The 17,259-nt window shown below is 36.7% G+C and overlaps 1 protein-coding gene across 2 annotated transcripts in view; it reads left to right on the top strand.

The window, feature by feature from the left end:
- Positions 1-17,259, top strand: part of CCDC146 (coiled-coil domain containing 146) — a 69,651-nt gene that overhangs the window by 23,901 nt on the left and 28,491 nt on the right. For both annotated transcript variants that reach the window (XM_019283580.3, XM_010395659.4), the window contains exons 3-4: positions 8,321-8,403; positions 13,135-13,338. In XM_019283580.3, the coding sequence (XP_019139125.3) occupies positions 8,321-8,403; positions 13,135-13,338 (287 nt within the window). The remainder of the gene's footprint in view (positions 1-8,320; positions 8,404-13,134; positions 13,339-17,259) is intronic.

The raw sequence follows: 17,259 nt of genomic DNA, 5'->3' as shown, positions 1-17,259 counted from the left end.
CATATAGACATCTTCCTAAAGGTAAAGAAAATAACTGACAGCTCAAGATACTCTTAAATTCTACTGAAGATTTTAATTCTGTTCACAGAGCTATGCGGTGATTACAAGGTTAAAGAAGCAATATATTTTGTTTTATCAGACTTGTCTGAGGATTGTTTATCCAAAGTTTATCAAAACCAGCGTGAACCGTTTCCCATGAATTTTTAGAGTAAGGTTTTTTTTCTTTTTCTGGCAGATAATGGAATGTAGGTCAAATAGAAAACAACAAAGTTATGACTGTAGGCAGATGTTAATTTAGCTAGTGACTATGGCAATTTAAAACACAACAGCCTGGCATCTGTTTGATTTCTGGCTTTGTTCTGGGAGTCAACATCTCCTGCAGAAGAATTGCTGCAAAATATCCAGGTTTGTCTAAGCAGTTCACGTGATTGGTATGAACAAACCTGAAGTACTTTGGGGCTCATTCATAATGATGCATTTTGGTGGCAGAGGTGGAATGTGTTAAGATTCAACTGCTGCAGGAATATTTCTGATGTTTTTGGTAGACTTCAGTGGTTCTGTGATACATTTTGGCTGAGAAAGAGGATGACAAGCAATTAGATTAATTTTCAGGTTTTTCGAAAATGTGGCAAATATACCAAAATTCCATACTAGAAACAAATTCTGATTTAGAATTCTTTCTGATTAACTGAATTGTTTTCTTCTTTAACTCAGTAGCCATTCTTCATGCAAACAGTCCTTTTGTTGTCTGCTGGATTGTGGGACTACCTATTCAGCTTCCTTATGTGTCTATGAGAACACATCAGAAGACGAAAGGAAAGGCAGTCCTATTCCATTTGATATTAATTGTTAATATTCTTATTCAGATACAGATTACATAGAACTAGAGGCTGCATGCCTTCCTACCTGCTTAAATTGTTCATTGCTTTATCTATAAATTCTGGCAGCAGGAAAAAAGGCAGCACTGACATAGAGCATGTAAATAGTAGATATATTTATATCAGCAACTGTGAATATAATACATGTTAAAAAAATCATGCGGTCAAAGAAAATCACTGCTTCTGTTGAGGACCCTATTTGTAAAGAAGGAGATCCACAAAACTATGTTCTTATTAATTCTTTTTCTCTCATGACATCTGATCTGCCTGCTCTAAATCTACAGTTTACTGCTGACTATTTCCTTTATCTGTAGCCATAGAAGATGCTGTAGTTGGTTCAATATAGGAAGAGAATAAACCCAAATGCACTTTCAGAGTGATGATATACCAAATACAAAAGCCTCTCCTTCCTGTGTCTTTACAGAAAAATTCCTTTCTGATTCCTGCAAACCTGCTCCAAGACTGTGCTGGTTATTTAGTATCCTGGTTTCGGGCTTCGTAGCCAAACAGGTGACAGCAGGAAAGCCATGTCCTTTCCCGAAATGCCTGTCTTACCCATCTCCTATGCCCTTCTTTACTGAGCCATGCAAGACTCAGTTGGTCACCAGTATTTTCTCACCCACTGCACCACCTTGATTGTAGCTGATGTTTATATTTTCCATGTAGGGATTGCTTTTTCCCATGAACTGGGGGACAAAACAACTGTTATGAACCATGCCTTGGGAAAGAATTTAGGCTATCGTTTTTCCTAGTCATTATTTGTTAGTTTTAGAAGGCTCTTCAGCAGTTTATTTTTCATTGAAGGATGCCTGGTTCATCCCTCTGTAATTAAAAAAGTAAAATTGTAGAAGTTCAGTGTAAGGCAGTACAGTGTATCTACTGTAAGTGTATTTATGATTTTTGTGTATGCCTTTACCCCCACCTGACTGCGTTTGTGCAACCAATAACCTCATAGCTTCAAGTATTGTTGTTTATCACCTAAATTAAATGTTTAGGAAACTCAGTGACAAATATTTTTCTACTTGAAAAGCTACTTATTCTAAAGTCTACTTCCTGTAATAAATGTATGTAGTACCAGGTGAGAGGGATTACACCTTATTTTTAAACTCTAATTACAGTATCAATTTAAAAACCTCACTGCATTTTTCTTTGCTTTCTACCATCATAACCTTTCTCTAGAATAATGACTTGAGCAAGATGTATCATTCCCTAAATATCTGCAATATAGCTATTTCTGTGTGCACTTTCGATGTTTCCCAATCTCCAAAATGGAATGCAGAATTGCATACCAATAGCTATAATTTATTGTGTAACTAAATGTTTACAGTCTTAAATTAGTGATTTTTATCTTCTTGGTTTAAAGTACTTTGAAATATGTGCTGAAGCCTGAAATATTGTTGAGTAGAGAAATTATAGATAATTTTGTGTTAGTCTTCCATAACTCTGTATGAATATTTGAGACATATTGAAAAATGCATGGTGACTGAATAAAAAGTGTAAAGATTGTATTTTTTCTGGACATATATAAATTGTGATGTAACACTTTACATTAAAATCAGAGTTTAGATGATCTAAAAGCCTGGTGTTTGGGCTGAGCTAGGTAGTCATCTTTGGGTCTTGCTGTAGTCAAAAGCAACTAAGAGCCTCACTGAGAATGTTTCTTACTACTTAAAAATGCTGCAAAGCAGTCTGAAATAATTTAATTAGTTAAATTCTATTATTAAAAATAATTAAAAGCTTAAATATTAGTCTCTATTCTGGTTTTGAATGTGGGTTTTTTTGGGGTTTTTTGCCTTCCTTATACTTCCTAAAGTCTAAAGGCAATGTATTTCAGTCTCCAACTGCACAGTTTGGGAAAAATACGCAAGTGAGACAAAGTAAGGTAGTCAATGTTTAGATTCAATATACTTCAGGACAAGTCAGTATCTTCTTTTGGGTAAAAATTAGAGAGAGCTGATAGTACATCAGCAGAATACAGGGACTATCTTATAACAGGTGCAATAAATAGTCAGGCACTGTATCCTTATTCAGTCACTGCTTTTTCAAAATTTGACAGGACAGGCCCCTCACCTGACCTGGTCTAAGTTTGAAGCTATCCCTGCTTTGAGCAGGAGGCTGGACTAAATGGCATCTAGAGGTTCCTTTCTGCCTTAATTTTTCTGACTTTATTCCTCTCTTGTATGACATGGAGTTTATATTTTGCTTTACATTTTGTTGTAATAACAATTGTGTAAATATAGCATTCTGGAAAATGAAGTGCATGCCTTAAGCCCTCTAAGAAAATTGTGAAGATGGTAAAAATTGTCCTATGTATTGAAATTGCCACAGAAGTCCTGTTAAATTCCCTGGCATCAGGACTGGTAATTTTTTGAGCAGTTTTCTTGTATTGTGTTTTGGCTTTTTTTAAGATTGACAGAGAGGTTAGAAGCACAACCTTTTCATTGTTTTTCCTTCATTTTTGGATGCTCCATCTTGAAGCAACCAGGACATGATCTTCAGAATTAGTGAGAAGTTATAGTTATGAACTTGTTCTGAGCCATGGGCTGAGCTTAAGGAGGAATCTCCAGTTCCCTTATTCCATTATCATGGGTCCAAGATTTTGCCTAGATAATTTGGAGATACGAGGCACAGGCAAGCCGAACACCAGGAGATATCCCTAGCACTATGATTCTGTGGAGACTGGTATCCAGCAATATGGATAGAAATGCAGGAGCCACAGCATGGGTTCAGTGTGCTTGTACCTGGTGCCCCGCTACGATGTTGAAACAACCCCTGAGAAGGCAGCGTTGCCTTCTCCCTGGAATAAGGAACACCTGAGCTCTGTGCTAAGTGTCCAAACTATGTGGCTTCATGAGGATTTTGACAGAGGATGCAGAGCTCTCTTTTCAAAGAGGAGCAGTTACCCTATCTCTTCTCTGAATGCTTAAAACTTTTAAATATTATATGAAAGAGGTAAGAAAAGCTCTTCAAATAAACAGCACAGAAAGAAAATTCCAAAGCTGTCATAGCAGACTGGCCAGAAGAGCCATATGCCAAGGGGCTAATACCATACTGAAATCCTGAGTGTATACAAACTGTAAAATATATTAATCCCTTGATATTTTTCTCTAGTCGACTATTAGGAGGTAAAAGTGTTGTTTGACAAGACCTTTCAGATGTTTGAAATAGCCAATGAATATAAAATGTTAGACATTCTATCTGTTAAAATAACATTAAGTGCAGTCATAATGTCTTGTTGCAGTTACAAAACCTACAACTTAGCATGAAGAAGGGGAAAGTGTTATTATTCAATTTGAGCTTAGAATACATTTTAGTTGTTTTGCAGTAACTGCAAACATAATTAGAAACACGTGTTGGCTACATCGTTTCTCCAAAATGCAGAGATCCTGGGCACTGATGAAATTGAGATTTTCCTAAGAAGCCTCAAGTGGTTCACTTTAATAATGATTGTAAGTAATTGATGTTAATTGGTAATTACTTGGTGGTGACTTTATTTATTTTCTGTGCTTATTTTGTGTGTTTTTTTATCAAAAGACTATGAAGAGTCAGACTAATATTAAGATTCCATCATCTATTTGTGTTTAAGATTTGGCTGAATTTTATTCCTTTCTGGAGAGTTCCAAAAGAACTTTAGGAGCTTTGAAATGGGAAATGTTCCTAGAGTTCTTATTTATATCACATTTGAGTTACAGAAAACTTGTTTTGGAATTTTAGATGAGTTCCTTGTTGCATTGTTTTGAGCTGACTGTCAGAAAGAATTTAATATAATCTGGTAAAAGGGAGAATGCCCACTGTACTTAATGCAGAGTGAGGAGGCATTGATAGTTAGGGCCAGATTTCACTAGTTTTGCTCACATGGGTGAGTACGTCATTTATCAGGTGGGTCCTCTCCCTTCTGTGGTTTTAATTCCCATTCATATTCTGACATGTTCTCTTTCTTACAAATATCTATCTATATCCATCTTCCAACCTTGGAGAAAACACTGTGGTCTTAGATCCAGGGACTAGTGTGCCTGAAGTCAAGCTGGAAGGATATAAAAGAGGTCCCTCAGATAGTTCTCACTTTTTCTTGGAAGTTTCATGAGGAGATTTTGAGGACAGGTCTGGTGGGGAAACTGTTGGTAGCAAGTGAATATGAACTTATTACTTGTATGGGTAGAGAGAAAAGTTATTCAGGTGTACAGTACAGCTATTTGAGCATAAGTATGTTCTCTTTTTCTCATGGACTCCTATATTTAAAGGATTCCTGCTCAGAACCAGAAAATCTACCTTTTCCTGCTAGAAAAATATCAAGGATATGTCCTTCCCTTTCACCTTTTCAGCTAAGTTTTCCTCCACATTTTTTGCAATAGGACAGAATTACCCAGCACTTTACTTCATGGGACTTTTCACTGATTGAAGGAAACAAATTTGCTTCGGAACTTGGGTTTGGATTTGGTTTTGTTTTGTTTTTCTGGTAGAAAAGCCAGACTTCAAATCGCAAAGCAATATAAAAAATTGTAACAAAGTTAGAAAATCACAAGGGTAACTTAATAGGGTGACTTAAGTGTAACTTAATAGGGTAAAATAAACATAACAGAAATTTTAAATTAAAAGGAAAAGATGCAAGTAAATGCAATAATAAGACACAGACTTCCCTATTTTCAATGTAATTGCATTTATGGGAGTATGGGGTAACAGAAAGCAGAAAGTTGCCAGGCAACCATATGTTAAAGGACAAATCTTCATCCAACTTTCCAGTAATTCTGCATTTAGATAACAAAAAATTATTCTGGTTTATCCAGATGATCTATCAATGTTGAGTGTGTTTGAACATGTATGGGGTCCCAGTTCATTATATAATGAGAAAGAAAATCTGAGAAAAGCAATATACAGCTAAGTACAACTGACATGGAATGGGACTGGAAGACTCAACAAGAATATTTATCTGGCTATATTCCAGACTCTAGATCTGAGATCACCAGTACATTATAATTACCTCAGTTCTTTCCGGGGCAGTGTGGTTAACACAGGACTGAAAAAAAAGTCATCCTCAATTGCCATTTACAAGCCCTTTTTTTTCCTCACTACTCCATCTTTTCACTCACTCTTTTACTTTTCAGTGTAGCAGTGTAATTAGTTACACTGAGAAGATCTACATTTCACTTAACGCAGCAATGCAAGACCTTCTGAGCAATAAAGCGAACTATGAGTGCATAAATACTGTTGGTTACTTTGTCATTAATGTGGGACAGGCCACCTTGAAAGAATTACACATCTGTATATCAGGGGCATCATCTCTTGTCTGTAATTTATCATTACAATTAATACAATTTTTCTAGAGTAGGATCACATGTTTCCTCCCTTCTTCCACAAACTATTTCTTCCTCTCAAACAGTTGCATCTTTCCCTTCTGCCCTCCCAAGAATCTTGGAGAAAACAGGCTTTAATAGCAAATCCTGGGGCCAGAGTAGCCCAGTGCTGTCTCTCTGACAGCTCTCCTGATAATGCTGTGGTAATGGGAACTATCTGGTGATGAAAGTTTCCAGGAGGTCTCACTGCCTTTGACATGCTGGTGTGCTATCCATGCAGTCTGTCTTGTGTAGTCCTCAATGCTGCAAGTCTTCACATTGTGTAGGACCAGCCTTCCTGAAATAGAGCTCTTATCGCAGAACTGAACTGAGAAATTAGGTGTCAAATCTGTAAAAAGTTAATGGATGTAAAGAAGAAGACACAGCCTCCAGGACAAGAGTTTGTTTCTGTGGAAGCTTTGTAAAACATGGCTTAGATCTGTAGTGAGAACCTAAGCAGTTAAAAAAAAATTGTAACTCACAGATACAGATCAGAGGAGTATGGAGAAAGCACTTTAGTAAGGTACCACACGAATAGGACAACTATATCTACATATGAGGCTAAGAAATAAATGGGTCGAGAAAGGGAAATATTTTCTTTCTCCCAGAAGACCTAGATAGTATTTTGAACTTAAGTGGACAATATCTTTGTTCATAGAGAATGCCAAAATAAATATTTGAGAGCTGCTTATCTTTAATCTCATGCAAGTAAATGAAAGGCAGACCTTCTGTTCTTTTCTCGGCATCTCAGGGAACAAAGATTCTCTTTGCTACCATGAAATATTTTGAAACAGATCTTCAAAAATACTTAAACAGTTATAAAGAAAATACATACTTCCTTTGAGATATTAACTTGTATTCTGCATCTTAACCATAGGATTAGTTCTAGATGGTTTCTTGTGAATATTCTAAAGGTTGAATTATAACTTCTGGGATTTTCTTGGTGCTGTGATAATTTCACTTCTTATTCCAGGAGATCTGCATAATCACATTTCTTGGCAGGGTCCCATAGAAGTTGCAGATTTGACTTGCTGCTGCACAAGGCTAGCAGCCTTGGATCACCTTACATTTTTTAATTGGATTTAACCTGGTTTTCCTTACTTGTGACTGAAGGAGGAGAAGAAAGGTTTTCTAAAGAAATATCACAGAGGAATAGTGTGGCCAGCAGGATGTCCCCCTGCACTCAGCAATGGTGAAGCCACACTTCAAATCCCACATTCAGTTTTGAGCCTCTCACTACAAGAAAGACATTGAGGTGCTGGAGCATGTCCAGAGAAGGGCAATGGAGCTGGGGAAGGGTGTGGAGCACAAGTCTGATGAGGAGCAGCTGAGGGAGCTGGGGATGTTCAGCCTGGAGAAAAGGAGGCTCAGGATAGAACTTACTGTTCTCTACAGCTGCCTGAAAGGAGCTGTAGCCAGGTGGAAGTCAGTGTCTTCTCCCAGGTACCAAGGGATAGGGCAGAAAGAAATGACCTCAAGTTGCACCAGAGGTGGTTTAGATTGGATAGCAGGAAAAATTTCTTCACTGAAAGCGTGGTCAAGCGTTGGGACAGACTGTTTAAGGAAGTGTTTGAGTCACTCTCCCTGGAGGTATTTAAAAGACCTGTTTGATCTTGGTGCTTGCTGAAGACCTGCATAGGCATGTAAGGTAATGTGTTCTGTTGCCTGAGGATAATCCAGCTTTAGCCCAGCTCCTTTTTTTTACAACCCTACTGCCTGCGGAGACACTTCAAGCTTCAGTTTTGCCTGAGCAGGCCAAAACTGATCCAGTTAAGCAATGTGGAAAAGAGGTTGCTTAGAGCCTGAGTTCAAAGTCAAGACAGAATTATCATGAAATATTAATACAGACAAAAAGTCAGAGAAGAAATGGTACAGCACAGGTGGCACTGTAGTTCTGACAGTCACATTCTTTATGTTCTTGTATTTATGCTTTGAATTTTTATGTAAATAAGCGGGTTTTTTCTGTGCATTTGATTTGGTTGTGTATTTAATTTTTTATGTTACCAAAGTCTGTATAAACTGAAAGCCTGCCAATTACAGTTTTAAAAGTTGCAACAGAATGAAAGTGTTAGTGCTTAGGAGATTTCATAACTGTCTGTTTGCCTTCCATAGCTATTTTCTGCTGGAAAAATTACAGACACCAGAGTAGCCAAGCTGAAGGAACAGTACACCCGGCTGCATAAGGCTGTGATAAGGTATAATATTCCTTTTTAAACATTCAGTAGCCAAAGCATTATGTTTTTAAAGTAATTTTCTGCTCATGCTGAAGCCTTAAATTATCATTTAAGGCTTTCTTACAGTTGGAGTTCATAAACAGGAATCCAGAACACAAGGCTGAAAACCAGTGTTATTTAATAGGAAATTTCAAGGTAATTTGGGATACTTAAATACTTGTTTTAACAACATCTTTGTTTCTAATAAAAACATAATAATATTGGGAATGGACATACAGACTGCAACAGACAATTTGCAAGTTTAAAATAAATATGTATTTGAAGATCATGTAGCCAGAATTTTAATATATGAAAAGACTGACTTGCTGAGCTGACATCATAGAGAGCAACCGAAGAAGCTAAAGGTTCATTTCTAAGAAGGAAAATTAAACTGTCATTCCTAAATAGGTGTGAATTTACCCTCTGAGAATATTGACAGTCACATTAGACAGATAATAGATTTTGATTAGAAGCTTAAGCTTCGAAGTCTAAGTGAAATTTGGAAATTAGGTGTAGCAGTTGTGAGCCTGCCCTGCACCAGTACATCCTGGAAAGAGAAAAGAGATCATGCTCATGGCCTGATGCCAGGCTTGGGCAGGGCATATGTGGGTGGAAGGAGAGAAATAGAGAGGGACAAAGTGGGACACAATACTACACTGTAGCAGGTGTCCCAGGGTGTCCCAGAACAGAGCAGTCCTACTGAAAATATGGCAATACTACTGTAGTATTTATGAATAATAATTTTTATATTACAGCATACCTGTCATCATTAAAATCAGCATCATGATAATCCTGTCACATTTTTGTGATACATACCATAATTTCCACTGTATTAACAATATTTTATCCCACTTTCACTGACACTCCACATCAAAACCTTTATGGCAATTCTGTCATTGAAGCTAAAGCCTAATTTAAGTATTCTAAACCTAATTCAGGTTATACCTGCTTATTTGGGATTTGCTGTGCATCCTGGCAATCTGAATAGCAACAAGTTCTAAGTAATGTAAAGTAATTTAAAAAGGGTTCCCAAAATACTGAAATAATAATATTTCTTGAGGATATCTGAGTTTTCTAATTTTGTCTTAATAAAATGGGGAATTGGAATATGGCTCTGACTCTGGGAAATGTCATCTGACTTTATTTTAGATTACTGAGATAGCAAATCTTTCTGAGAAGACAAATTAAAAACAGCATTACTAAATCAGTTCGGGTTCCTAGAAAATACAAAAATACTTTTCTAACTGCTCAGATCAAACATATTATGTGAGGTTTGGATTAATTGATTGCTAAGGTTTCTACCATACCGGTGTTCACTGAGCTGAAGCAGAAATCCAGTAGCTGCTAATTAGTGGATTTTTAGCCAGTGTTAGTTTGAAAACTGTCTTTCATTGGAAAAATGCAAACATATTGCTACATGTTTTATGTATTTATACAATATTCTTTTATATGGGACATTCATTTTTGTAAAGGCAATCTCTTTGTGTGTATAGCAAGTGGAATATGGCCTCAGTGTAAGCAGGACTCAGCTGTCTTTTCTGTCACACTTAAAACTACCCTTAACAGCATGCACCAAAAGCATGAAAATGTTAGGTGGTAGATTACATCTCTCATTCTTTCCATCATTCTCACAGGAGTATGAAATGGCCTTCTGTAAGAGAGTGGATCAGAGAGAATCGTGTCGCATTCTTTATTAGATGTAGTCATGTGTCAAAGCAAAACACCAATGTGTGAACACGCACTAATTCCCATGGATATATTTCTCCTACTGCTAAAAGAAAGCAAGTGAAATCAATTACCCAAAATCTATCATGATTTCTAGTATATTTTAAGGACATCAAAAGTGGGGTTCAGACATCAAAAGTGAGATTCACTTGTCCATATGTTAACATCAGTGGACATGCTCATCTGAACGAGGTACCAAGGGTCCCTTAACAGTCAATAGAAAGAAATAGGGACCAAACACTTCCTCCTTATACAGACATCCGCAAGGGGCTGGTTTTCCCCATCAGCTGTAAGCACTGTCCTGGTGGGAAGTGCAATATGTGTGTATGTTCTCCTTCTGCAAAGAACCCTTCACAGAATCAATACTGGTTTTAACTGTTAGTTCTTCACCCTAACATGTGCAGTACAGTTCTGTGCATCAAGAACTTATTTTTTTCACCCTTCCTAATTCAATTCCTTTCCTAATTAATGCCCCTCTGTCCTAGTGTTGTTGCAATTCCATGTTAAGACAAATGACACAGGAGGAGGTCTTCAAGCTGTGTGTGTTTTCTTCTTTCCTTTGTTAGCATATAAAAATCTCAAGGAGAAAGCCTTATACATCTTAAGCAGCACAGTTCCCTGTGACATCTGTTCCAAACTATTGCAACTGATCTTTCTGATACACAATACAAATTTGTCTAATATGTGAATGCAATTAGTCTCTGTGCAGGTAGTTTCCAAGGCTGTTGCCAGTGTACACAGAGCTGTAAGTGTATAGTGCAGTCCTCTGTTTAGTGGCAAATAGTCCTTTATTTCTTGCTTTCAGTTTGGCATAATCTGGCATTCTGAAATGCTGAAAGATGTCACTTGGCAGATAACATCTTTGATACTTTTCTTCAAAGTCTTAAGTGCTTTTGAATTTACGTTTGTTGAGAACAGGCTGTCATCCCACTGTGGTGCTGTCTCAACCATCCGCTTTGCAGTAAGGCTGCATCTAAAGTTGAAGTATCTGAGCTTGTATTTGGCCCCTGCAGACCCTTTTAGTCACTCAATTATGTGGCCTTGTTGTAGATTTTATTTATATTATCTCAATTTAGGAACCTAGTATGAATTTCTGATAACCCAAACTAGAATATACTCAGGTAATAATGAAGAATCATTGGCAGATTGGGAATCTTATTTTCTTAAGCCTCTGCTAAATTAATAATTATTTCACAAATTCAAAAGCTGCCACATCAGACTGCACAAACCTACTTTTGTAGTCATGTCATTCTATATGTGTACATTGTGTAGATGTGCAGTTATTTCTTCATTGTTATCAATTAAATTTAAATCAACACATGAAAAAATACCATTGGCATCTGTAGAGAGAAAAATCTAGATTCAACACTCAATTCTTGTTTCTGTTTTTCTTTTTTTTTAAATTATCTTGAAGAAAATCAATACTAAGAATTTTCTTTTTATTAATTCACTTATGTGTTTATGTAACTACATGTAAAATGTATGTGTTAAGAAAGAACTGTTTGAAATTGTGTATTACTACAACCAATTGTATTTTCTCCTACAACTGCATAAATTCTGTTAGATTTAAAGAAGATTTAAATATCATACAGAATGCAGTGTTAATAACTCAGTTTATTTTTCCCTTAGTGTATGTGTGTAAATACATCACACATGAAATTATTTGTTCATTTTAAAGGCACACTGTTTTCTGTTGAAGTCTGTGGTTTTCTTATTTTCTAGTTTAGAAAAAGGAAGTGGTTATCTGGGGAGAAATGTTGCATGAATCAAAACCTTTTCGGCTACATTATTTCGACTATGTTTTTGCAGTATAGTCAGTTTTATATTTTGTATTTTTATCACCATTTTACCATCTCAACTCTATTCTTTATATGATATGTAATTTTGTTTTTCTGTCTAAGCCATAAATGTCAAATTTGAGCCAAAATTTATGTCTAGAGTTTCTCAATATGGGAAATTCTAAGTTCCTTTGTTTTTAAAAAGAAATTAAATCGCACGATATTTTTGATTAGTAAAAGGTAAGTGATAGAGTTCTTTCTTCTTCTACATAATTGTGACTAATTTTAGCATGCCATTATATAAAAATCATAATGTAGTAATACTGAGGAGGCATGCACAATGATTTCTATAGCACAAAGCATAGGCTTATGTGTGGTGCATTGTATATGAATTTTCATACTGTAGTTCCCTTTAAGAGTTTTCCATAATAATCTATGTATTTTGCTAACAGCCTTTAGGACATTTTTCAGCTGTCACCACACAAGTTCATAAGTATATTATGAATACCAGTCTCCTGACACTGACTGGAGCTAGTTTATTGTTTCTGTGGAGCTACACTTTGGTAATACAAGTCAGATCAGATCACTGATCATTGATCTACAGGCTTCCACAGATGCCCACAAATGTATTTTTGGCTTGTGTATCATTACATGAGTTATTTCAGACCTTGGTAGCACTACAGCAGTAGTAAGATGTAATTCATCACTGGGTAGATGTCTCAGTGTTTATTAAGAAAGTTGTCATATAGGCCAGACTGGGCTTTGTCCTGGTGAATACTTCACCATTATAGGTCTCCACACTGAATCAGATCTAGCTTTTGGCACTTCTTAGGATAAAATGGATTCCCTGTCTCTTAATTTGTGTCTAGGAAGTGCTAGAAAGATAAATTTAACTAAGTAACCATCTGTCATCTGGTTAAAATTAGATGAGATGAATCTCACTCCAGCTCTAGGTATGCAGAAAAAAATCCCTGAGACCAGATTCCACTGCTCTCATGTCACCATAGGATGATTCAGGTTCGAGCAGAACTTAGGAGGTCCAACCTCCTCTCCAAGGCAGGGTCACCTAGGAGGTCAGACAAGATTATTCAGATCTTAATTCTATCTCATCTTGAAAATCTTGAATTAAATATTGTAGGTATGTAAAGAAGTATAAATACAAAACTTGTGCTTCTCATTGACTAGTTCTAAGTTTGTCTATTTAATGTAGTTTACAGGAGTCTGAGACCCAGCTGTTGCAGGAAGCCAAACTCCTGAGTGCAGAACTGGAACAATGTGAACTGGAAAAAGCAGAACAGTTCCCCGATGAAGCTTCCAGCGAAGCTTCCCAAATAAGGCAACAACTTCTTAGCTGCCGAAGTGAATACAATGTTGTTAAAGGAAGAGTGTATGAAAATCGGTTGAAGGTGGAATGGTAGGTGAAAGTGGTCAAATGCTGCTAATTTCATCATAGCTAATCTAGAAAGATGATAACATGGAATAAAATTCAATCTCCTTTACATTTTACACGGCCACATTTCTTGATGGCTGTTGTTAAATGAATTGCCACAAACTTTCCCCAGTAACAGCAACATGGCAGCGATGAATAAATTTACCATGGTGAGAGATTTGTAGATAGTTTTAAATTTAGAACATGGTATGGTGTCCTTTAAAATGCTGTTTAAAGTTTACTACATTGCATGAATAATATTTAGGGAGGCAAAATCAACATGAACAATTCTAGTCTAGGACACCTTCAATACCAGTGTTTAAAGTGTCTCAGAGACCTGTTGGCTTGGATTTTATGGAACAATATCATAAATAGACCCAGTGCTATTTTTAACATTAGTAGCACAGTACATTCAAGTTTTTCTGTTCAGGTATTCAAAGGGGAAGAAATACTTGTATCTTCTAATGTCAGAAAAATTATAAATTTGCTGTGAGAGGAGTGAAATCTTAACATTTCTTTGTAAGGACAACAGTCCAGAATTAGCTTGGTATTGTATACATTTCAATTATCTTCATATTTTATAGCAAAATTACAAACAGAAGTATTGCATTTGTAAAAAAATATGTACCTAGGCAGATGAAATCAGATTTTTATTTTGTGGGGGGCTTTCTATTTTTACCCATCTTCAATCCAGCTGTAGTGTCATTGGTGTGTGTATGATACAAACACGCAATGTCAGCATCTCAGCAGTTAAGATTATTATTCTGGAAGGAAATCAGGAACACTGTACACATTGCATGGAACAGATTTTTCTGGCAATTCTTTCTTGATTTTTTTCTGTTTTTTTAGAGCCAAGTGTTTGCTCTAAGAGAAAAAGAAACTTGAGAATGAAGCAAATTGGGAGTGGGAAAGAAACATGGAAAGCATCTGGAAAAAATTATTTGCTATGAGATAACTAAGAAACATGAAATTTCCTGAAATAATTATTAAATACAGAATTTATTGCAATTTCCAAGAAGTCCAGAAATGAGGTCTTCAAAAGTATTATGCTTTTTAACTGTTTGCCCTCATATCTTATGAGCATTTTTTACTGGTTTTGCATCAATTTTCAAAAAAATTATATGTTTAGGGAATATTTTCCCATTCTCTATTTTCTACCTCTAGTCAAAAGTAGAATTCTATTCTATACAAAGTGCAGTGTAGGTATTATTTCAATTACCCTTGAACATTTACTGGATTAATCTTTATATACAAACTGAATGTCTTGAAGATTAAAAATCCACTTTTTGGGTCAGTCATGCTGTAAAAAATGTTCCTTCACTGTAGTAAGAAACTTATGTCTTATGTATTGCCTGGGATCAAACCCAGCTGTACAGTCTGACAGGAGGTGCATTATCTAATGGACACCAAAAGTGCAGCCCCAACCACTCGTGATGTGGGGATTTCATGAGCCAAATACAGTCCTCTGTGTTTGGGAATCCTCAGTTGACCCCTGTTCCTTTGAACTTCTCCCATCTCCTCCAGAACAAACTTCTGACATTGCAACATGCTGGGCGATGAGTTCCACAGATTAACTATGTAAGAACTGCCACCTCCTTGCTTTTCTTAACCCGACTCCTACAGTTTCATTTAGTGCCCTGTAGTTCTTGTATTGGATGAGACAATGAACATCTGATCCTGTCCTCATTTTCACTGTTGCAGAATTGTTTGATAGATCTCTTTTGTACAACCCCTTCCCCTTTAATCTGTTGATTTTTCAAACTTGGGAGCTACAGATTATTTAATTGTTCCTTGTTTGGAATCTGTTTCATGCCTGATGGTAGTATTGGGTCTTATGCATGTTGCGGGTGTGAAGTGAGAAGGATGTACCTTGGTTATGTGAGGATTTGCTTACTGGGAGAGAAATTCCAGAAATATTCAAGAAACTATACTGATTTTGAGTTGGGCTAGTGTAGCATGAACAGGATTAGCACAATATGTCTGAGGAATGGTTGAGTGAATGTAGTGGAGAAATGAGAAATGGACTGTGAAGAAAACCAGATAATGGGTATGAATACATGTTTGTAATGAAGGGATGAGTTTGGTGCCTGTGAAAGACAGTGAAAATTAATGTCCAGAATAGGTGAGCAGCAGGTGATCTAATAGTCACACTGATATAAAATGAAGATCTATATGCTTGTGGTTTTATCCAAAGAATAAAGCAACATTTTCTGAAGTATCTGTGTGCATGGACAATGTCACAGACAGAGGGGAGGGAAGCTGCATGGAAGGATATTAGCAGTTTGCTGTTAGGTCGCTGCTTGGTTTCCTTCATTTCTCAGGATAAAAAGTCATGGTCCAACCTCTCTTGGCCCTTGATCTCTCTGGAACAGAGTTTTCCTTGTTGTCCAACTGTGTTAATACAGTCCCAGCTGTACTTGGCACTTACAAGTGAATTTTGCCTTGGGAATTATGACTAATGGCTGTTCAGTCTGAAAACAAACATGTTGTTTATTTACCTTTGCATGTATAGCAGGCAGGGAACACGGAGGGGAAAAGGTTTTGAAGGGATTATCTGTGTCTCTTATCTACGGCTTTATCCTTTTTTTAGAATGTCTACTCAGCCCTACTGCTCAGCTGTAAGTGAGAAATCTAATCTTCTTTCCCTGGTTCTGCAGATCTCTGTTCCCCTGTTTCTGTAAACCTTTCTTTCTCTGAAGCATCCCTCTTATCTCTGATACCTTTGTTTCCTGCTTTAATTCACTTTCTCTGATAGCTAAGAGTACTTAGCACCTTTTTTGCACTCAGATTCAAATCTGACAACAATGACATTTCTCTCTTGTGGAGTCATACAGATATGCCGTAACTTTAGCAAACGTGTCAAGGTCCCTTACTATTCCATACTCTTCTATCCCTATTTCATTTCTTATTTGCTTGCCTCTGTAAACAATTTTTACCAGACCTTTTTTAACAGCTGAAGGCGATATTTCACCTTCTGTTTTAATTCTTTATTGTTCCAGTGAATAGTCAACATTCCCAGAATAAATTTAAATTGCTTTCAGCATTGTAGTATCATCAGGGTTTCAGGAATGTTGTGACTTTTTTCGTAGTTTGAATAGGTACATGAGGTATTCAGAAGCCTCTCTGACACACTTCAGCTGTCAGGGAAGTCACCCTGAGGGTGACTGCATGGATGGGGTGTGTTCCCACTGTAGATATGTGCCTCCTCATCCAGTTTGTGCCCTGTTCTGCCATATGGATGTACTGGGCTCACTGCTGGTGTGTCTGCCTGAGAGCTCAGCACACAGGGAGAACAAGGGTTGGAAGGATTTTACTGAGCTTATCAAGCTTGGGCCACTATCCCAAAGTCAGAGTTGACTCTGGGAGTATTCTTCCTGTCAATAACTACTTGGCAAGGGTAATAAAGTAAAAGGAAAAACAGTCATCTCCACTCAGTTCTGCTAAAATTGCATTCAGAGCCATGAAATGTCTTCATATAATTGATAAGAAGCCCCAGTAAGTAAGAATATGGAGCAAAAAAGCAAATTAGCAGAACAAGAAGGAAAGAATCAGTGATCAGCAAGGATTTGTTCTGGCTTGAGAAGACATTTCATTTTAATGTTCATGTGAGGCTTGGAGTTCTGGTTTAGGAGACAATAGAAAGAAGAGCTGCTTTTCTTTATTACACAATGATATCAACAGTAGTTTATTGTTGAGAAATAATAAATATTAAATCTAAATCTATCATCTAAACAATTAATTTAAAATAAAGCAATTAATTTGTACTAAATTTATCTATAACAAGAGTTTGTGAGATTAAAGGTCCCTGATGCTTGAAAACAATTTTGTTTGAAAGCCTAGGTCCAATCTCCAGCTCTCACGATGATTTGTGCAGGTAACAAAATGGCTCATCACTGAAGTACTCTG

The sequence above is a fragment of the Corvus cornix genome, chromosome 1A (assembly GCF_000738735.6).
Source record: "Corvus cornix cornix isolate S_Up_H32 chromosome 1A, ASM73873v5, whole genome shotgun sequence".
In the NCBI taxonomy this organism is placed as follows: Eukaryota; Metazoa; Chordata; class Aves; order Passeriformes; family Corvidae; genus Corvus; species Corvus cornix.
The sequence above is the reverse complement of the archived record's forward strand: the minus strand, read 5'-3'. Positions and strand labels throughout refer to the sequence as shown.